General features: G+C 38.1%; 1 protein-coding gene across 1 annotated transcript; it reads left to right on the top strand.

The window, feature by feature from the left end:
* Window positions 1–3,881: 3,881 nt before the first annotated feature.
* On the top strand, window positions 3,882–8,770 carry LOC130736020 (phosphatidylinositol 4-phosphate 5-kinase 1-like). Its single transcript, XM_057587883.1, has 8 exons — window positions 3,882–5,256; window positions 5,375–5,539; window positions 5,669–5,834; window positions 6,195–6,305; window positions 6,392–6,585; window positions 6,687–6,817; window positions 6,909–7,002; window positions 7,696–8,770. The coding sequence occupies exons 1-8, from the start codon at window positions 4,250–4,252 to the stop codon at window positions 8,006–8,008; spliced, it is 2,181 nt and encodes a 726-aa protein (XP_057443866.1). The 5' UTR covers window positions 3,882–4,249; the 3' UTR covers window positions 8,009–8,770.
* The last annotated feature ends 14,177 nt before the right edge of the window (window positions 8,771–22,947 follow it).

Genomic DNA, 22,947 nt, shown 5'->3' with positions numbered 1-22,947 from the left:
CTACTTCAACAAGTATGTCATTTTTAATTATTTTAGTTAATTTCAAAATTGCTTTTTTAAATTACTAATTTATATTTCTTTATTGCAGGAGAAAGATCATCAACAACAACAAGAAACTTAGTGATATATCCCCGTTGCAGATGATTGGAAAATAAAACTGTGAGTTTCACATATATGGTAATTTACTAAACAATTCTTCTTATTCAATTGAAATCATACAAATATATCATCATTTCTATATTTATATGACACAAATCAGTAACAAAGTGTGAGCCACATAAATTTATATACTGCACTAGAAAGATAAGTGTAAAATGTAGTACTCACTATATTGTTGATAAGAAATAAGAATCTTTCACTCCTTAATATTGTCATATTATGGTAAAAAAATAGCAGCTTAATCATTCAAAGGGAACAAATTACGTTCATCCTGCAGTTAGATATAACCTATTTTTATGTTCGTGAAAGTGACTTTAAAAGAACTTCTATGCCACCAGCAATGGTAAACAACCACATCAATCTTGATAAAAAAAAAATTAGCACAACTGATAACATCACTGCAATGACTAAATCAATATTAGAAAAAAAATAGTAGTACTAATCTAATTAATTAATTAAATTTATTTTATATAAAAAACTACTCTCATTTCAATCTCAATAGAAATCTACTTATTTTTTCTTCCGATGAAGCAAAAAAAAAATCTACCTATTTGATCATTTTTTCCCTTATTAGAGAAAGAAAGTGTGAGAATATCATAACTCAATTTTATTTAATTATACATATATTCTAAATCTTCTTCTAAATAATAGCTTTCTTACCTTTCTGCAAATTTAAATATTACAATTAAAAAATACAAATTAAAAACGAACCTGTGCAACGCACGAGTTTAATTTCTAGTGGATGGTATGTCAAAATACCATAAACACTAGATATTATACATGTGCACATGTTTACTTACAATACTTTTTAACATTATATAAAAATTATTGTAGTTTAATTAAATAAATATTAAAATAAATTTTTATTATAAATACTAAAAAATGTGTTAAGACACTTAAATAAAAATTATTATAGCTCTTTTTGTATAATAAATAATATTACTCCAATTTAATTATTAGCATAGAAATAATTTTAACAATTTAAAATTTTATTTATTCAATAATATGAAAATTATTAACTTAAATTAAAATATTTAAATTACGTAAAAAATGTTAAGTAATAACTGTTTAATGTCATGAGATAAGTTTTAAAATCATTTTTTATATTTTTTTACCTAGAAAGTCATTTGCTATGACATGTCAAGACCAAAAAGAATAAATTAATTTTAACTTTTTGAATTATAATAAGTGATAACTTAAATAGCCTTTTGATAAGAAAAAAATTGCCTAAATATTATCTAGTGAATATAATTTTTTTCAACTTATTTAGTTTGCGAATGTTTTCTTACAGCCGAGAGCAATGAGACTAATCCCTTGAGGCTCTACGATCACATTAAGTGGATAGATCAGGCCTCTCACAACAAACATTTATTCAACTTTGATCATTATTATTTTTCTCTATTATACTTCTTCGAGTAATTTTTACTAATATATCATATATCAAAAAATATATTTAAATATTATTTTCAATACTGCACATATATGTTATAGTTAATATTAAATACCTTTTAGCGACATTTTACAATTTTATTTATCCATATTATTTATTATTAAATAATTTTAATTCTTAATATTTGTCAAATGCAAAACTTAAGATAATTTCAGTGTTTTTTTTTAAGTCAATATTAATTTGATGAATGTTGTTATTTAATGTAAGTACTTGAATATTTTTTGAAAAGACAATAATTTTCAATTTTTAATATATTATTACAAAGAATTTTTTTCATTTCTTATTGTATTTTAATACAAAGGTATAAGAGTTTTATGGTTTTATGTATTTAAGGTAAACTCAAGTCTCATTTACATATAAATAGAGATAGAGATTTTTTTAATTTTAAAACTATTCTATGTAAATTATGTTTTAATAAATATAATTTTCTTATTGAATGTAATTTTTAATATTTGTGAAATGCAAAACTCATGTAAAATTTAAATTTAAAAATTTTGTTATTTAATGTAAGTAGTTAAATAGTTTTTGAAAATATAATTATTTTTACTTTTAATTTTATTATTGTTTAATATATTTATTACACTTGAGTTTTACTTATGTATTTAATGCTAAAACTCAAGTGTGCATTATATATATATATATATATATATATATATATATATATATATATATATAGATCGGCTACTTTTAAGATGCAGCAAATGGATGCATCATACGGCTGAAAATCCTGCTGGAGAGGATTAAGATCCTAAAAACTTATCCTCTTTTGAGCCACCTTTTCACTTACCCACATAAGAGGAACCCTTCAACCCCCTATTCTTGTATTCCTGTGTTTATTATCATGGGGAACATTCCAGGTCGCAAAAACCGTGTGAGAAACCACCTTTATCATCTTAATCGAGACCCATCATTTGTTTTAGTGTGTGTTTGGAAAACTCAATTATGATCCATGTTTGGTCCCGATCCACGTTTTCAGAAGCAAGAAATAGTTGTTTTTGGATTTCTGGATCCACGTTTGGCCTCTCCAGATTTGAAACCAAACACACACTTAAACACTAGAACCCAAATAAGGCAGCTGACAAACCCATAATCAGGGTGAACACGATGGCAATTGACAAACCTGTTTGTTGTGAGAAAGAAGGGGAAGAAAATGGTGGTTACATAGATTCTAACATAGTGTCAAGTAAAGCTCTAGGTTCATCGAGCTTGGAGCACCGATGGTCGAGCAGGTGGTGGTAGGTCGGAAGTGGCCAAAGCCACCGTGCAACTTTTTGGCAATGATGTGGGTAGGGAGGTAGAGATTAGATTTTGGGAGAGAAAGTAGACTTGTTTTTACATTTATACTATTTATTACTAATTCAATCCTAGTCATTGATTTAAAAACTATTTTTAAAATCTCACATCTAACGGTGTTTGATTTGTGTGATTTATTGGTGGATCAAAAATATAAAACCTTTGTCTTTTCTCCTTCTTTCTTTCACTTTTCTTAATACCAAACATACAATTTCTCCTCAATTCTTTTTTTTTTCTTTTCTCGAACGGTATTTCTCATCAATTTAGAGGTACCCAAAAGAGGGGAATCGCTAGTCACAGTCCAATCTCATAGGTGACTCCGTTACGTCACAATGAAACCAAGCCAGAATATATATCCGCTGTCACCAGAACAACAAGACAAAGAATTTACAGCCGAGACAAGGGTATATTCGTCTTACTAAAATAACTAAAGTGGAGCTAGCTAGTGCTAGCATGAGTGTTCTCTACTATTTTATCTTACCAACATGGCAACATAGTACAGTACTCCCCATTATTTTAACAGCTACTAACAAGTTCTCTAGGCAACGCCGTCAAATTAAGTAACTTCCCTCTTCACTTTCCTTCTCTCCCCTTTTTGCTTTTATCACAAATTAAAAATCTCATTACTGAATTTGTTTTTGTTAAAATTGAAAATTATTACTAATTTTTTTTTTTACATCAGAAACTTCACTAACTTCTTTAGTAAGCGTCATTCAATTTTCCCCTTTAACAAAAAAAAAAAAAAAAACATTATCCACTGCTGAAAGTAATGACTAATTTCTTTATCATTATATTTACATTTGGCTATGTAAACTACCAGTTACATTATGTGCTCTAGTCTCATGGCAAGATCGAACCCCCGAACATCACAATTTAAATAAAAGTAAGCTAATAACTACCCGAACCTTATGGTTTTATGAGCATCATTCACTACCTATAACAATGACTAATTTACTGTCTATGCACTTAGTCTCTTGATGAGGATCTAACACGACTTCACAATTAAAAGATGACGAGCTAACCTCTACTTGTGTTCATGTGGTTTTATATTAGTACTAAATAGTACCAAGTAATGCACAACCTCACTTGCTTTTTCTCTTTCTTTCTCTAATGTTTCTCTCTCTCTATCCGTTTAGCTTGTGTTGTTTGTGACCTGTTCCACCCATTTCCCCAAAAACACACACAAAGCAGGAAGATAAAAAGATTCGTGTGATCTTCGCATTGTGCTGCTGCTGCTGCAGGTGATTTGATTTCACACTCACTCCTGATTAGTCATCTTTACCACCATTTCTCTCTCTCGCCAGAAAATGCATTGATTGCGCAACCTCCATTCCATAACCAGAAAAAATGCGCAAAGCGCTTTCACATGACGACCACGACGACGTGAAGAACAACAAGCCAGAGAAGCAAATCACAAAAGACACGCGAAAACCGTCTCAGTTTCCGCCGCCGGCAACGGTGGCCGGCCGGAACCGGAGGGTAACTCCGACGGGATTTGAGCTTGAGAGCGAGAGGCTCTTACCGAACGGCGATTTCTACATGGGAAGCTTCTCCGGGAACGTGCCGAGTGGATCAGGGAAGTATCTATGGACCGATGGGTGCATGTACGAGGGAGAGTGGAAGCGCGGGAAGGCTTCAGGGAAAGGGAGATTCTCGTGGCCTTCTGGTGCGACCTACGAGGGGGAATTCAAATCGGGGAGGATGGAAGGGTTTGGAACGTTCACCGGATCCGACGGCGACACCTACCGTGGGTCGTGGAGCTCCGATAGGAAGCACGGGTATGGCCAGAAGCGGTACGCGAACGGCGATGTTTACGAAGGGTGGTGGCGGAGGAATCTGCAGGAAGGGAGAGGGCGGTATGTGTGGAAGAATGGGAATGAGTATGTTGGGGAGTGGAAGAATGGTGTGATGAGTGGGAAGGGGATTTTAATTTGCTCTGATGGGAATCGGTTTGAAGGGCAATGGGAGAATGGGGTTCCTAAAGGGGAAGGGGTTTTCACTTGGCCTGATGGTGGTTGCTATGTTGGGTGCTGGAACAAGGATTTCAAGATGCATCAGTTGAATGGTGGTGGTGGTGGTGATGATTTGATGGTGACGATGAGGAAGAGATCTTCATTCAATGATAAGGAGTTTCAGAAGATTTGTATATGGGAATCTGAAGGGGAAGAAGGTGATATAACCTGTGACATAATTGATAATGTGAAATTGTTGTACCGGGATGAAGCCTCAAAAGAGATTCTCAACTTTCGCCGGAACCCTTGTGGTTTGAACGCGGAGGTGAAGAGGCCGGGGCAAACTATATCCAAGGGGCATAAGAATTATGATCTGATGCTTAATCTGCAATTGGGTATTAGGTAAAACACTCTTCAGTATCTGGGTTGGGGTTTATTTTTTGGTAACCTGAAATTTATGTTCATTGCTTGTGATTTACACTTTCTAGATTCAGGGGATTTTTGTTTGTGTTTCCTGCAGGTACTCTGTTGGGAAGGAAGCTTCCATTTCGCGCGAGGTTAGACCGGGTGATTTTGATCCTAAGGAGAAGTTCTGGACGAGGTTTCCAGCTGAAGGATCTAAGATCACTCCACCACATCAATCAGTGGAGTTTCGCTGGAAGGATTACTGCCCTATGGTTTTCAGGTATTGCCTTTTTTGTCACCATCGTGAGTCATGATGCATAACATGTGAAGTATGCAGTTTTAAGCTTTGTTGCAACTTTATCTGTATTCTTGTGCTTTGTTGCTGACTGGATTTTGTTCTGAATTTCAGACAATTGAGGAAGCTGTTTCAGGTGGATCCTGCTGACTACATGTTAGCTGTATGTGGTAATGATGCCCTCAGGGAACTTTCCTCTCCTGGGAAAAGTGGAAGTTTCTTCTACTTGACCCAAGATGACAGGTTTATGATAAAGACAGTGAGGAAATCCGAAGTCAAGGTTAGATTCCAGTGCTGTGACTTTAAGTTTTTTGTTGTTAAATTTGAAAACTTGTTTCCATGTTCAGTAGTAGTAGAGTGCTGAGAACAAGTTTTAGAGCTTGCCTCACAATCATGTACACTGGCCAATTGGGCATGTTTCTATCTCACTGAGGCCTAATTTCTGTTTGAACCATTAGGTAGTCTAATTTCTTTTATGAGACAGTTTTGTGGGGAGAGGCTTATTCTTACCATTTTGGAATACGTGTATCAATCATTGATTTTTTCCTCTTCTCTAAAAGTCATCTCTTCAACTAGAAATCTTTGGCTTGGTGGTGGACATATTTATATTGACGCTTGACTTTGGCTACCGACCTTTCAGGTACTTCTTCGGATGCTTCGGAATTACTATCAACATGTTTCTCGTTATCAGAATTCACTTGTGACAAAGTTCTATGGAGTGCACTGTGTCAAACCAATAGGAGGCCAAAAGGTATGTCTTCAAGATACATTATTGCTGTTTTAAGTGGTTGCTCTATTTATATCGGGACCTAATAATTTATTGTTTTTGGAATGCAGACCCGGTTCATTGTGATGGGCAATCTTTTCTGCTCAGAATATCCAATCCATAGACGATTTGACTTGAAAGGATCTTCTCATGGCCGTGTCACAAATAAGACTGAAGAGGAGATTGATGAAACTACCACCCTTAAGGACCTGGATCTCAATTTTGCATTTCGTCTCCGAAGACATTGGTTCCAGGATCTCATCAAGTAAGTTGTTGAGTGTACCTATGTCCAAAGCATATCTGTTGGTTAGCAATGAAACATCATGTATATCTGTTGAGTAAATCTTGTTTTGTTATTATCTCCAGACAAATTGAGCTGGATTGCGAGTTCTTGGAAGCCGAGGGAATTATGGATTACAGTCTTCTGGTTGGCCTTCATTTTCGTGATGATAATAAATATGACCAGATGGGACTGTCACCATTTCTTTTGCGCACCGGTATTGATCAGTATTTACTTTAAGCGCATATGGTAGAGAACATTTATGTAACAATCAGAGGGTTAAAAGGTTGTGTTATTCCCTCTTACAGGCAAACAAGATTCTTATCAGAGTGAAAAGTTCGAGCGTGGTTATCGCTTCCTGGAAGCAGAGCTACAGGATAGGGACCGAGTAAAATCTGGCCGGTATGTCGATATACATTCTGGTTCCTTTTAATAATTTTGATTTTGAGTTGATAGAATTATCAGGTTGTTTCCTAAATCAATCAGTCTTAGCTAATACCCTTGAAGAACCTAGAAAGAAGTTGCTTGTGTTTGCATTTCCATCCTAGTAAAAAAATGGATGGTGTCATTGTCATTTACTATGGTTGATTTCTAATTCTTTGATGGCATTTTCATTGCCTCATAGCTCATATTGTTGAATTGGTGACATTTAGGATAATTATTGCCAAGTAGTTGGAGTGTTCTTTGCAAGTGGGCTTTAGTGCAGGGAGACAACAGTTGTTTGTGGGGGCACATTAATGGTCCATAGAAAAAAAAAATTGGAATTGTTAATTGATTTTTGGCTTAGGAATAATTTTTTTGGGTCCAAGTTGTTTATTTGTCTCTGTATGATTTGTACTCAAACACATTGTGCATTTGTTTATATTCTATAATTATGCTATGCTCCAGCTTATACAGACAGACTAAGATCAACTTTCTGTTACTATATTTGAGAATCCTAAATGATGGGACCATTCTATGGCATTTCTTAACTTGTTAAGGTTGTTGGTTTTCAATGTGAATGGACAGATGCAATTTTATTTCATTTTTTGGGGGGAAGGGGATCAATCATAATTGTAAATTTTGATATATTAAGCTGGATCCTTATTGTTTCAGGAAGTCATTGATTAGGTTAGGAGCCAATTTGCCTGCTAGAGCAGAGCGCATGATTCGGAGGAGTGATTTTGATCAATACACCAATGTTGGTATCAAACATTTAACCCCTTATCGCAGCGGGGAGACTTACGATGTTGTTCTATACTTTGGTATTATTGACATTTTGCAAGATTACGATATCAGTAAGAAGCTGGAGCATGCATACAAGTCCTTGCAGGTTGATGACCCTTCATCAATCTCAGCTGTTGATCCAAAGCTCTACTCCAAGAGGTTCCGTGATTTTGTGGGAAGAGTATTCATTGAAGACCGGTAGCAACGAGTGAAAAACGAAGCTGAAGTATTCTCATGATGGTTCGAGGTATCTTATTGATCTGAATATCCAGAACAAAGATAGCTGGAAATTGAATCTGTTGTCAGAGTGGTGGGGCTTGCAGTTGATTGTTTGGTGAACAGGTCACCCTTTCTGTGGCTATCTACTCGTTTGGATGCAAACAAAAAAGCACATATTGAAGTTTTATTTAGTGCATTTTGTAGTAGATCACTTCAATCAACTCCAGTAAGCCCGTTTGGATACGGGCTGTATGTGAATGAAAAAGCTCGCGCGGGTGCTGGGTTTGTGGCTCAAATTTGAAGATACTATCATTATGGTGGGGTATTAAGGTGGGGGGATCTTTGGAGATGGAGGTAATCTGTCTTGTTCTCTTGGTTTTTCCGTCTAAAGGGGTGGTGGGAATTGTGGATTTTTTTTGTGGTCACTGGTCACAAAGTAAGATATGAATATGACTTTGAAAAATGATAGGTAGAGTAGGCATGAAAATGTTTTCTTGAGATTGGACACAATGCGTGGATAGTTTGTACTTGGTAACAAAGAAAGTGTACAGTTCTTATAGAAAGGATACATAGTGGAAGGCTAATTTATATTTTTGAACTTGAACAATATCTTACCTAGTTTGGGAGGTTTTGGAGTGATGGTTATGAAATGTATGGCTAGTGTTGTGGCTCTTTGGGATCTCTTGTTGTCTCTCCCACACCACCAAAGTATCTTTTTTAATGTAAATAAATGTGACTTTATTCATTCTTGAAGAACATTAATCAGGGGGGCTTAGCTTTTGCAGTGAAAGCGAAACATTGGGCTTGTGAGGTGTATGAAAAGCAGAGACAGCACGAGAGAGATTCGCTGGTGTTTCTTGTGTTTCCTCTTATTTTGTTTTACTTTCTCATGCTTTTCACTGTTTGTAGTTGTACCTCTTTAGATTTTTTTAACTTGGAAATATTTCATTGTTGACTTGACTCTAATTAGAATATTTTGGGGTTTCCTTGAGAATGAGAATGAGAATGAGAATGAGAATGAGAATGAGAATGATAAGAAGTGGTTAACGGTTAACCAATAACCTTGATCCTTGAACCTGGTCTCTGATTGCTTTAAAAAGAAAATAATCACGCCCTTGATCTTGCTTCTGACCAAATCTTCATTTGTTGATATAAATAAGGTGCTATTGATTCTCAAGGGTATGGGATCAGGAGACGTGTATGTTGTGTCATGTCAATGAGCATTGGGAGTCGGGAAAGATGTGTCTGAATGTGAGTTTGAAAGTCGTTGCAGGGGTCAAAGTCTGTGGAAAGAGGCATAAAGTTAATGTTTATTGCGATTGTCTTGTTTTCCCAACTACCTCCATTTTATTTATCTGCACTACTTTTCGAAGTACAATAAATTGAATCTAATAACTACTCGCGAAAGACTAGGCTAGGCTGGTCTTTTATTTTGGATTATCAGTGATTCCCATACATATTTGGTCATTTCCTCTCTTCACTCTCATGGTTTTGGTGGTTTATTTTTCACTTCTTCTTCCTTAAACACTCATCAGATAATGGTGGTTCACGGTGGAGATACGATAAACTTTGTCCATATAGCATAAACTAAGTAATGAGTCTTCTTCCACTCATGGCCACAACATTACAGGTCCGAGTTGCCCACGGTAAAACATCCTGATCTATTGTCGGAGCAGAAACTAAAAATGACTAGATACATTCATTAATTGAATGAACCTAAAAAGTGTTTTTTGTTTATATATGTGACCGGAGGGTGTAGTATATAATCTTTCTCGTGGCCAAGAAGGCGGAGGTGATGTTTGTTTCCCCTAAACTTCAATGAGCTGGCCACAAATTTCATTTATAAGTTGGAGTTGCTCACAGTAAAAAATTTCAGATCTAATTGAGAATATTACATTTTTTAGCATTCACAAACTTGAGTACACATGATGCTGTCCACCCGTTTTGGTCACTCATGTTCACCACCGCACCGCCTTCCAATAGCCTTATCACGTCCCTCACCTCTTCCTCGTTGTCGTTTGTTCAAACGCTAGATGTATCGTTTATTATACTTTGAATCTTAACAATTTTTAAGAGTACAAGTGTAATAGTTAAAAACTTCATGTGAATTATATTTCAGGAAACAACACTTATGACTCACATCCCTCATCGTCTGATGTTTAAAGTGCAAGACAATGCGAGAAGACAGTCCTTACAAGAGAAGGAAGGTCAAAGTTACAAGACAATCTGCACTCGCATAGAAAAGTGAAATATGTTAGATCGCCTGCAAGAAGAGAAGACTATGCTCAGTGAAGAAACTTATCGTCTATCTCAAAGCTGAGCAATGAAGACAATTTCTAAAGAAAGAGCGCCATGTTCAAATTGAAGAAATCTCTCTGACATTTTTGTGGAGAAAGTCAAGTGCAAAGAATCACGTGATACTCTACAAAGCACATTGATCAAGGAAACAAGTACAACGCTGTCAAAATCAAGTTTCTCCTTTCTCTCACAAAAGGACTGGAACAATGCTCAATAATGCACCTGACGAGAAGATCGTTTGATATAACGGCTAGAACTCAAAGTGATGTACACACTCCAACAACTATCAACAAACCCTAGAAGCACTTGAAGTATAAAAAGAGGACTTGAAGATTTTCAGAAGTAAGAAGTAGAGTTTCAACGACAATCAACTTTCATCTAAATCAGAAATTTTCATCAAGCAAGCAAGAAAGAAAAGTCCTCGCGTCGTTTGAGAGAAATTCCTATGAGTCAAATCTTTATACCGAACTCTCTCTAGATCTAGAACTCAAAGTACACAACATAGTCAAATCTTATCAAATACTTTGTAGTTCATGTGCTTAGAATTTTCTACTATCCCTCTTGTGAGAAGAGAACCTTGTAGAGTCAAATGATCTTGAAAAAGATCTTAGGAGAAGTCTTGAACAGTACTTTTTAGAGGAGGAGTCCTTAGAATACTTGGTTGGGAGAAGTCATGTCTAATACTTGGTTAAGAGAAGTCCTGCAAAATACTTGGTTGGGAGGAGTCCTGTCTAATACTTGGTATAGGAGAAGTCCTTGATACTTGTTTAGTGAAATCTTGGTTAAGTCAAGGACTAGACGTAACCCCATCGTTTGTGGGTGAACCAGGATATATTGCTTGTGTCTTTATCGTTTACTATCATACTCACTTATCCGCTGCACCAAACGATTGCAAAAACGTTTTGAAAAACTCATAATCGTTTGAAAAAAACTCAAGTATTATAAGAACACTATTCAAACCCCCCCCTTTTCTTGTGTTATATTATTGCATTTCATAGTTCACCATGGTGACATCGTACACGTTTTTCCTCTACGTGTTCTTCACGTCCTTGTTCACGCTCTTATGTAATAGAGTCCTGATCACGCTCTCCCCGTTCGTAACCATTGCCATGTGTAATCATGTGTCATCGTCCCTTACATTACGAATGTTGGTCCTCGTGTCGTTAGCAAGTAGAAGCTTCATGCAGTCCCTCCTCCGCTCTTTCCACGGCGAGGTGTAACGTCGTGTTCTAATCTTTTGACCTAGAATCAACTTTTGTCCATTTCAGTAACAGAAGCCTTAGAACCTCAACGTTCCCTTCTCTCGCCTCAAGGTGGACCGGGCCCTATGTGGGAGATTCAAACGACTCTGTGTTCGCCTTGTGAGCAAGTAGAAGCTCAACAGTCAAAGCTTTTCCCAATGAACATGCTAATTCCATTGGGGTTGTTCAGGCAGAGCCGAAACCAGAAAACTAGTACAATTTGGTTTGATTGATTCAATGTTTGGCTTGATTTCAAGGAGTAATTGAACGAGATTTGGTATTTTCTTTGAAATTGCCAAGTGAAGCAGTGTGTTCCATTGTGAGTTTGTGGAATCAACTGATTTCCATGTCGTGTCGTTGCATTCAAGGACTTCTATGATTTCATCCATGGAACTGTGTATGTGTTGTACTCGGATGCTGTTGTCCGCCATTGATGGAGGAAGAATAAGAAATTGGAAAGGGGGAGTACAAGAATATGAGGAGAAGATATTACATTTGTACCATTTTATCTTTAATTCAGTTCTAACCATTCATTTAAAGAAGATTCATAGATTCCAAGATCTAATGATATTAAATGTGAGACCACCGGTGTTCCTAAAAAAAAAGGACCACCCTATTCTTTGCCATAACTACTTATGGATGTTTGTTAAGTTATGTTGAGTAGAGTTACAGGATTAGAATTATCTTAAGTGAAATAGTGAATGTTAATTGAAATATTGTATTTATTTGTGAGAGTGACTCGCTTGATGTTATCTTGATGTTGGACTCCCACCCTTTGACGTCGCATTTGGGAGCGTTGCTGGCGGAGATCGTTGACATCTCTACCCGCCCGTGGCGTGTAACTTTTCGACATGTCCTGCGTTAAGCTATGTGTGCTGACAGACTTGCTTCCTTTGATTTGCGTTGTCAATTTGGTCTCCAAAATTGGTCATTGTCCCTAGCTGAGTTGAATCCTCTTCTTGCGTGGGATCGACGTTGTTCTGTTGTTCATGTTTGGTTTGTTGCTTTCTTGTTTTTAGTCTAATTTATTCACTAAATTTTTTTATCTCTTCATAAATATTCAAAAAATCCACATATGGTTAGGAGACGAACTCTTGGGGGACCTCTGATTTTTACAACACTTGAGTCGAATAAAATTGTCTCAATAGATTATACTTATGGTTAAATAAAAAAATATTTAATATGGAAGTATCACACTTTAGAAAAAAATATGAACTCGCACTAGTTTTAGTATAATAAATTAAGTTTAATATGGATAATGTACATAATCATATAAATATCCAATTTTTTTTCTTGTATAAACATTCGTACTCGATCATCCTTTAGATACCGTCAGATTCATGATCTAATCACAGTTAAGCATTTTCATCTCTCTTCCATAGTGTTTTGTGTGAGGATCGAATCCGATAGCTCTTCCTCCTACACACTCTGCCCGCGTTTCCAACTGAACTACCCTATTGGGTATTTAAATATCCAATCTATTTAATTATTTTAAGTTTGATTGCATTTTTGGTTCCATTAGTTTGCTTATAAAAAAAATGTAATTTTGGCTCCCCTATTTCTTATAGCTAATAAAGTCTCTCTTCTTTTAACATTAGCAAATTTTGTCTCACTCTCAATAAATTTTTTATATGCATAAAATTATTAAAGCTTATTTACTTTTCAATTATTTAAGACAATCTCTTTTCAAATTGTCATGTCATAAATAAATTTAAATTTAAATGAAAAATAAAATATATAATTGGATACAAATTTTAAAAACTCTCTCCATATAAATTAGTTCCAAATTACTTACAAGATATGTGTATAAGTATTAAATTTATAAAATTATCATTATTACAAAGGATAAAGATCAAATAATAAAAGGTTAGATTTCAAATAAATTTAACAAATAATTTTATGTTAGATATTATTTTTCTCTCTTGATGGATAAATAAAGACAGTTAGCATTATAATATTTTTTATCTAACATTAGTAACATATATAATGAAAAAGGGAAAAATAACAGAACATTCTGGAGAAATTGGGATAGGATTAGAGTGGGGTGGTGTCACTTGTGTGGCTTCTAATCTCAAATCCATGTCCATATTATTATACTCATTGTGGCCCCTCACAATAAACCTTGTTGGGAGATTCTATTGTCTGCTAGCAGAGACACGAAACAATTGGTCTACGTAATGTCACTGTTCGACTAGTGGGTCCCTTTGCTATTTGTTCTTGGCTAATTTTTAAATGCCATCCGAAATTAGGCGGCAGGAATGCCACTTGTACGTGGCTCAGTTGAAATCCGTTTAGGAGTGTGCCATGAGTCAAACTCGCAAGATTTCCATAATCCCAAATTCGGTCCCCAATAGTTTTAATTTCAGTCCCCAATATTTAATGTTATTATAAAAATGAATTATGTATTTACAGAAAAACATTTCAGATATTACAACAATTCTAAAAACCTTAATAAATCAAATAATTCAATTGTTTTCTCCCTCCATCTCCACCATCTTCAAGCCTTTGTTTTCATCTTATACATTCTCCAGTTCTCCCTAACTCCGTTGGCAATTGAAGCTTGACAGGCCATCGTGCTTCCTTTCTTCCTCGCCGAGCCATAAACCTTCGATGACATAGCATACTAAAGCAAGCCATCAATTGATTGTTTCAGAAAAAATCCCCTTCTTCATCTACAGTGGGAACACTCGTACATTCGTTGAGCCCTATTTGATCGTTTGCAAGCAGGTCGTTCAGCTGATTTTAAGTTTACTCAGGCACCACATTGTGCTCATTTCAAGCCGTGAGTCCTAATTGTTAACTGTTATTCAGATGCAGAGATCCGGAGATTGAGCAAAGTTCGAAAATCGTTGAAACCCTAAATCCACCAATTCAAACAGTAAGTAATTTGTCATTTGGGACTTTGTCGAGTTGCTTTGTAGAAGCGTAGTTTGCGAAACTGACCAATTTTGTGATATTTGTTGGCTATTTGGTTATTTTCTTATTATTTGGTTGATGATTATGCATTGTGGTTTTTAAGGTTTGCGTGACCACCATGGGTTTGTCAATTGGTCTGAAGAAGGCTGTTTTTGCTTTGTTTGTGAATACTATGTAGGTTTGTCCCTAAATCGAGTGATAATTTCATTAGGGAGATTGTATACTGTCCTTTAAGGCTATTATATGGCTACTTCAGAGGATGATGGGGGTGAACCAAAATTTCCTGAGCCACTTTTCGTAGAAGATGAAGAGGAAGAGCACGAGGATGACGAAGAGGTAGTGGAAGACAATGAATTGGGATGCAGTGGTGACGATACAGATTCAGATAGTTCAGATGATGAATTCAGGAATGTGCTTACCTTAACAGCTGATGAGATACGAGCTTTAACGTTTTGCAGTGAGTCTAATGCATACACATTTTACTGTGCCTACGCGAAGGGAAAGGGATTTGTGGTTAGAAAAGATGCATGTGAACAGATTCTAATAACAAAGTTGTAATGCGAAAATTTGTATGCAATAGGGAGGGGTTAAGGGAACCAAAGTACTTCATTATGGATAGGCAAAGAGCCCACAGAAGCCTAACCCGCACTAACTGTCAAGCAAGACTCAGGATACGGTACGATAACAAGAAATGCCAATGGGGTGTGGTGGGGTTTGAGGAGAAACACAACCACGAACTTACCCCGTCGGTATATCTCCCTGTGATTAATGCTTACCGTACAATTAGTGAAGGAGACAAAGCTCAGGCATAAAGTCTTCACGCATATGGTGTCAGAACCTGTCATATCATGGGTTATTTGACGGCACAGAAGGGGGGATATTCTAAAGTAGGATTCTTGAAAGAAGATCTGTACAACTACTTCAGTCGCCAGAGACATAACAGAGTCAAAGGTGGGGATGCTCGAGCTGCTCTAACTTACCTAACATCAAAGGCTGATGCAGATCCCATGTTCTATTCGAAATACACCACCTCAGGAGACAATAGATTGAATAATCTTTTTTGGGCAGATGGTGTTAGCAGGACAGATTACCAATGCTTCGGGGATGTTCTTGCCTTTGACTCCACTTACGGCTCCACTAAGTATAAACATCCACTGGTTATATTTTGTGGAACTAACCATCATGACCAAACGGTTATATTTGGATGCGCTTTATTGATTGATGAGACTATTGAGACATACAAGTGGTTGTTGGAAACTTTTTTGGAAGCAATGAGTGGGAAACAACCTAAATCTGTTGTAACCGACGGAGATCTTTCTATGAGGGAGGCCATCAAACAAGTATTCCCGAATGCATCGCATCGACTATGTGCATGGCACTTGCACAAGAACGCAAAGGATCACAGAATGAGCAAGGAATTTTTGGATGACTTTCAGAAAGCACTTTATTGGCACTTCAGTGTTGAGGAATTTGAGGAACACTGGCAGAACATGGTTTCTAAGCACGGCCTACAGAAAGACAAGTGGGTTTTAAGTGTGTATGAGAAAAAGGAATCGTGGTGCTCCGCATTGAAGGTATGAAAAACGGTAGAAAGGGGGGGTTTGAATAACGTTTTCAGTATAAAACTTCCACCTTAAAGATTTTGACAAATATTTCGAGAACTTAAGTGCTAAAGATAAGAGATAGAAAAGCACACAAGGATTTTATCCTGGTTCACTTGATAAATCACTCAAGCTACTCCAGTCCACCCGTTAAGGTGATTTCTTCCTTCTTAGAATGAAGGCAATCCACTAATCAGGTAAGAGTTACAACTGCACTTGAAACCTACAAGTGACTAACAATTACACTGACTTAGCTCACACTAAGATTCACTCTCTTAGTCTTCTTTAGGATCCGATCAGCCTTGATCTCCTAAAGGAACTAAACAAACTGTTTATCAAAGAATTGTTTACAAGAGATTTGCTTCTAAAAAGCTAATAGTAAACTCAATGAATTTCAGATGAAAGAAAGCTTAGAAGAATTTAAGTTTGTCTTGCGCGTATGTGAATGCTTCTAGCCGTTTCTTTCAGTCTTCAGCCTCTTTATATACTCCAAGGATTAGGGTTGAGCGTTGCATGGAAAATGCTACCGTTGGAGGGCAGTTCTGGAAAATCTAGCTTCTGCTATGTCTGAGACTGTTAGGTAGGTCGTCAGGAAGGTACAGTTGCTTTTGTACTTGGATAGCGACTTGACCTTTAAACCTAGGAGACTTCTGATCAGGGGAATGCTTCATATTGGAACTTGTGAAGCCGGTTGATCAGAGTCAGAGGGAAAGCCCAGATCCTCTGACCATTGTTTCTTCTGATTCTGAACTCAGAGGGAAGAACATGGTCTTCAGAGTATCTAGCTTCTGGACAACAGAATTTCACTAATCAGCTTCTGGATCTTCAGAGTCTTCTACATCATCAGAATATCTGAGCCTTCAGTGTTTCTTGGTTATCAGACTTTCTGGATCTTCAGAACTTCTAGTGACTGAGTCCACATCAGAGTTTGTATAACTTCAGAACTTCTGAAGCTTTTCCACTGTTCATACTGAACATGGTGAATGCGAAAGCGTTGCTTGGGTCGCTCTTTATACACAGTGCTTCTGATTTGTGTGAGATTGAGTTGAGGTCAGAGCCTGCAAATAGCACACTCAGAGAAACACGTTAGAGAACCACAATTGTTCATATCAAAAAGGTTAACATGTAATCGTCAAAACATAGAGTTGTACTACTAGATCAAAACTTGATCTTACAATCTCCCCCTTTTTGATGATGACAAAACTAAGATTTTTGATGAACAATTCTTAAACATTAAACTAAATTCACTCAGAGTTTAGAGATATAGAATAAGACTTATCCTGATGTGAATAGTTTATCTTGCTCATTCTGAATTCAAGTCACTGCTTGATTCTGAGCTTAGCTCCCCCTGAATCTAATACTTGATGAAAACATTAGTAAAGTCTAGATTCTGAGCTAAATGATATAAGAGTTCAGAGTGAAAAACTTATGACATAGATGAAAATCGAGTAATCAGAGCGCATAAGTAATCAGAGTCACGGACAAGGTATCAGAGTCTTGGGTATCAGAGTCAACTTAGAATCACTTCAGAAGAAGTGAAATGTATTCCTTGTATTTGCCCAGTGACACATCTATGGTCATGAAGGTGGAACTCTTAAATTCTCCAAAAGAAAAAATAAATCACACTAACACATCTTACACATCAAAAACTGGGTTTACTCCCCCTTTTTGTCATAAGAAAAAAGCTTGGGGTGTGAAAAACTTAGCTTGAAGTACAAGGTACTCCCCCTTAGAGAAGGTCTAAGTTTAAGAAAATGAAAACGATGCAAGAATCAGAGTTAGGCGAAATAAATAGAAGAGTTAATGCAAGAGAAGAACGTTTACCACCGGTCAAGGGAGCAAAGAGAAGGGTCAGTTACCAAGAACTTAACCGCGAGAAACTGTAGGAGCATTAACTTTCAGAGAGAAAGTGAAGCCTATATAAAGCGTTGGAGAGAAAGGTAAGCTTCACACCTCGAACAATTTTCAGTAAGGAAAAAATGGCATCATACATCGTAGCACTAGAAGAGCTGAGGAAGAAGGCCTTCGAGGAAGACATGTTCCTTAACATCAGGCATCCAGAGGGTACAACGACCATCTCGGAGCTAACACGGACACTGCTGGAGGAGGACCTGCGTCCAGAGTTGAAGAGAGACCTGAGGGAATTTCTTGCCTTCGTGGAGGAGGTGCAAGAACTCAGCCGGCTTGAACTCAAGCTGCTGGAAGAAAAAGAGATCTTGGAAGAGAAGCTCAAGACTGCAGAAGAGATTCTGGAGAGGGATGAGCTAAAAGACAGGCTCAACAACATCCAGTATGCACTGGAGCGTCTGGAGAAGGATAGGTCAGAGCAGCGCCAGGAGTGCAGAAGAATGAGGAGGGATTCTCCATTCTAGATTCTATGGAAAGAATGTATGATGTAAACATAAAGAGAGTATGAATAAAAAGATTTTTGCAAGCACATGTGACAAAAATATATATAGATAGGCATAGATAATCACAAACGAACAAAGTAGAATAATTAAAGAAAAAGAAATATAAGTTAACAAAAATAAAACAACGTTAAAGAAAAAGAAAAGCGAAGAGATCCTAAAACTAGGGTTTATCAGTTCGACGCAGAAGTTCCATCATCATGTGCTTCATTTCAATTAGCATGGATTCATGAGTGTCAAGACGCTGTTCCATGATGTCGAGTCTGGACGAGCTTGACTGAGTAGAACTGGAAGGAACATTCTGAGCAGCTTGAGGATCTGGAATGGAAGCAGAAGCAGCAGGAGTAAACACTACTGGTGCAAGTGCTTGGCATCTAAGGGCTTCAGCCTCAGCCTCAAGTCGTTCTGCCTCTAATCTGGCTTGTTCACCTTGAGCTGCTGCTTGACGTGCAGCTTCTTCTGCTTGAGCTTTCTTTCTCTTAGCTTCTTCAATAGCTTCAAGAAGCTTATGTCTCTGTTCTTGTTCATGAAGAGCCACCCTTCTAGCAAACCTTTTCTTTGCAGCCTCAATCCTCTGACTTCCCTCTGCATGCAGAAGCTGCATCATAATTGGAACTTGAGCCACTAGCCAAGTGCCCAGATTGTTCCACTCATCAGCCACATGTTCAGCATTCTCACTTAGGTCAGTCTGACCGTGCACATTGCGTAGCATCAAAGAGGCTTCATGATAGAAAATATTGATGCACTCAGAGAGAGATGTGGGTCGGAGGTGAGTGTAAGGAATTATGGAGAGGTTGGTTTCAGGAGAGGCTGGGTGATTGCTGCTGTGGGCTTCAGAGGCACCTTGTGGAGAGCCAATGTTAAACATTTGAGCATTGGGTTCAGAGGTTCCAAGGTGAGGTTCTGAAGTTTCAACCAGAGGATGGGGTGATCTAACCGAGGATTGGTTAGACACAGATTGTTCTGGTTCAGGTTCTGGTTGAATAGGCTCTTGTTGGTCAGGGGCAGGGTGAGCTTGTTGAGCCAAAGGGTCTGCCTCATGTAAAGGATTGGCCAAGATAGGTTCATCTGGGTCAACTAGACGTTCAGGTCTAGGGCCAGGATATCTCCTAGGGCTTGGACAAGTGAGATAATACTCTTCTAAGGTAGACACTTTTTCTTTTCTGACCTCCATGAATTTTCTAATGGATTCAGAGTAATTGGAGGGAGAAGAGTCAGCAACATTGGTTGGGAAGGATACAGGTGTAAGGGCTGTGGAAGAGTCTGTATCCGTGGGTCTGAGAGCCAGACGTTCTGATGCTCTTGGGACAGAGTGATCAGAGGTTCTGGGTCTAGGTTCTGTTTGGGTAGGCTCTGGTTGTTCAAGAATGATGGGTTCAGAAGTTAATGGGTTGTATGGAATGGTGATGGGAGAGGTTGGTTCTTCTGACCTAGAGGGTTGGTTCTGGAGCAAATTCCAGAGAGGTGCTTCAGTAGGGGAAGGTTGAAAGAACGAAGACCTTGGGGAATGTGGTGGAGAGGTGGTTTGTGCAGCTGGTTGGGATTCAGGAATAGGAGTGAGGGGATTTGAAGAGTGTTTGAGCATGGCAGATATGGGGAGTGCATCAAATAAATTCAAATCATCATCAGAAGCAATTGCAGACTTACTTGAATGTGCTGATGATCTTGTCACTCTGGCAGGAGTTTCAATCCTTCTGACCACTTCAGCAGCTGGTTCCACCCGAGTAGGCTTCACCACGATTCTGACCTGCTTCTTCTTCTTCTTAGGAGGACCATCCTCATTATCACCATCATCACCATCATCACCATCATCGGGCTTGCTGGTTTCATCTTGCGCTCTCTTGGATTGACCAGCCTTCTTCTTTTTGATCAGAGGGACATCTGATTCCTCAGAAGATTCTTCTAGGATCATCTTCCTCTGAACTTTCTTCTTGGGAGGAGAAGGAAACTCTGGAGCTGGCGGCAGTCTGCTGAAGAAGTCATCGAGATCAATTTCGAATCCTTGAGCCCTTAGGTCTTCAACATAGCACCTAATGGCGTCAGGATTGTCTGCCTGTGTCCACAGAGGGTAGTCATTCAGAGGCATCCTTCTACTTCTGATCTCAGAAGATGTGTCTTCATGGGCAGGAGCAATCTTCTTCTTGATTAGGCCCATCTTCTTTAGAGAATTTGCCGTGAAGACATCACTGACAATGGTGGTCAGATCCTCTGTGCATCCAGCATTTATCAGATCTTGAATGAGGCCACTCTCAATGAAGAGATCAGACAAAAGTCTCCCGAAGGGAATATACTTGATCGCTGACTTGATGGAGGCAGTGGTACGAGACTTCCGGATACATTCCTTCAAGTAGGAGAACAGGAAGTAGGGAAGGCAGATCTTCTTCTGGTCTTGGATGAAGAACAACATCGCCTTCTGGTTGAAGTTGATGTAGTCTGGGGAACTGCCCTTTGGTCTCTGGTTTATGCAGTGGAGCAAGATCTTGTGCCAGATCCTGAGCTTGGGATGAAGGTCCATCACCTTGTAATTCGTCTTCCCCGGTTTGTAATTGGTGTACAGGGCCTTGTTGGTCTCATCCTTCGTCTTGGGTTTCAGCTTCGATTCCGTGAATTGGAAACGATACCCAAAAGCAGTGTCTGCACCCAGCAAATTCACGAAAGACTTCTCTGTGATGATGATCTTTCTTCCAAGAATGTGAGATACCACCTGAGTATCATCGCAGTCGGCGTGCTTCCAGAATTCCTTGATCAGTTTATCATACACCGGTCCTCGAAGTCTGTTGAAGTAATTTCCCCAACCTTGAACTTGGACTTCAGGACGAAGATCATACCCATTTGTAGCCAGGTTGTCGAGGTCGAATCTCCATTCTGCCAGGACTTGAAGTTCCTCAGGAGCATATACGCAGTGAACGGCACAGCCCCGTTCTGCAATCGGAATAATCTGCTCTTGAGCTTGACCTAGATCTTGAGACGGATTCTCAGGTTCCCTTTGACCTGTTGCTAGACCAACTACCATATGAGGGAACTGGGTTGCATCTGCAGTAGCTCTTCTGGTTTGACTCACCATTTTTGAAGCGGTTGAAGGTTTGAGGTAGAAGATGAAGGTTGAAAGATGAAGAGAGATCGAGAGAGAAAACGAGGATAAGCGGTTTTGAAATAGCAGAGAGAGAGAGAGTAAAAACCGGAAGTGAAAGAGATCGTGTGTGTATAGTGGGTTTTGACAAATAACCGTTGTTGATTCAAAAAGCAATTTAAAATCAACGGTTGAAAATTAAAGATAGATAGTAACAGTAAATACACACATCACACATAGGAGAGAAGCACATCTACACGCAATCATAACAGACTGTCACACGGGCACAAGGAACTATGCATCAGAAATACGAGTAAACAGTCATTCTGGTCCTTGAATGTGTTCACTTGTGATGAAGTGGTCCTCAGCTTTTGAAAATGGGCTTTTTTCATCCCTGAATGTGTTGTCGTCGGTCAAGTTAGTCCTTGGCTTAGTTTTCCGTTAGTCCCTCAGACGGAAAACACCACATGTCACGTTTTTTTACACGTTGGCATCCTAGTTGGCTCCTTATTCATATTCCCTCCAAAACTTCACTGTCAAATAAGTCCTTGGACAGGTGTTGACCCTCTAATGGATGCCAAAGTCGGGCAAATAAGTCCCTGCCAGCTTCTTATGGAAACCAAGCGTTTCTTCACCTATTACCCATGAGATAAGCAACCAAAAACACAGAGAGAGGAGAGTGAAGAACGGCTGAAGAACCCTAGGTTTCTCATCCATTGCAACAGCTCTGTGAATCGAAGTTAACCGGAGCTGTGATCGACGTTGGAAAGCTTGTGGCAGAGAGGTTTTGTTCCCTTGCTTTCAGGTATGTAAAGTTCGTTCCTTTCATCTGCATGTTTTGAAATTTACGGTTAGGTTTCATGATTTGAGCTTGTTGTTGGTTGATTGAAGTAGTTGTGAAGCTTGTTTAGGTTTTTCGAAGAAAAGATTCCATGTTTAGTTAAGCTGTGACTGAAATTTTTTGGGTTTTTTGTCGGTTAACATATTTGTGAGATGAAAGTTGATATCTTTGTTGTGTTAAATTGTCATATGTCCTTTCTACTTGGTCGATTATGTTGTAGTGTTTAAATCCCTAAATTTTGAGTGTGGAACCCTTGGAACCCTTCTAATATGTCAGATTTAGTGTTCTAAAATAATCTTGGGGTTGAATGCAGATGGCTTCCAGGGTGAATTTGCTTTTGCACCATGGTGGACAACTCATAGTAGACAAGGAATCTGGAGACTGGGAATATGTCAATGGTGAAGTTTGTGTTTGGGATGACATTGATGGTGACACTTTGAATACATTCCTTGTTGAAGCAATGGGAAAAGAGCATGGTTATGGGAGCTTCAAGAATATATGGTGGAAGGCTGGTGGAGAGGATCTTAACCTGAAGAAGTTTGATGGA

The sequence above is a fragment of the Lotus japonicus genome, chromosome 1, assembly GCF_012489685.1.
Source record: "Lotus japonicus ecotype B-129 chromosome 1, LjGifu_v1.2".
Lineage (NCBI taxonomy): Eukaryota > Viridiplantae > Streptophyta > Magnoliopsida > Fabales > Fabaceae > Lotus > Lotus japonicus.
The sequence above is the reverse complement of the archived record's forward strand: the minus strand, read 5'-3'. Positions and strand labels throughout refer to the sequence as shown.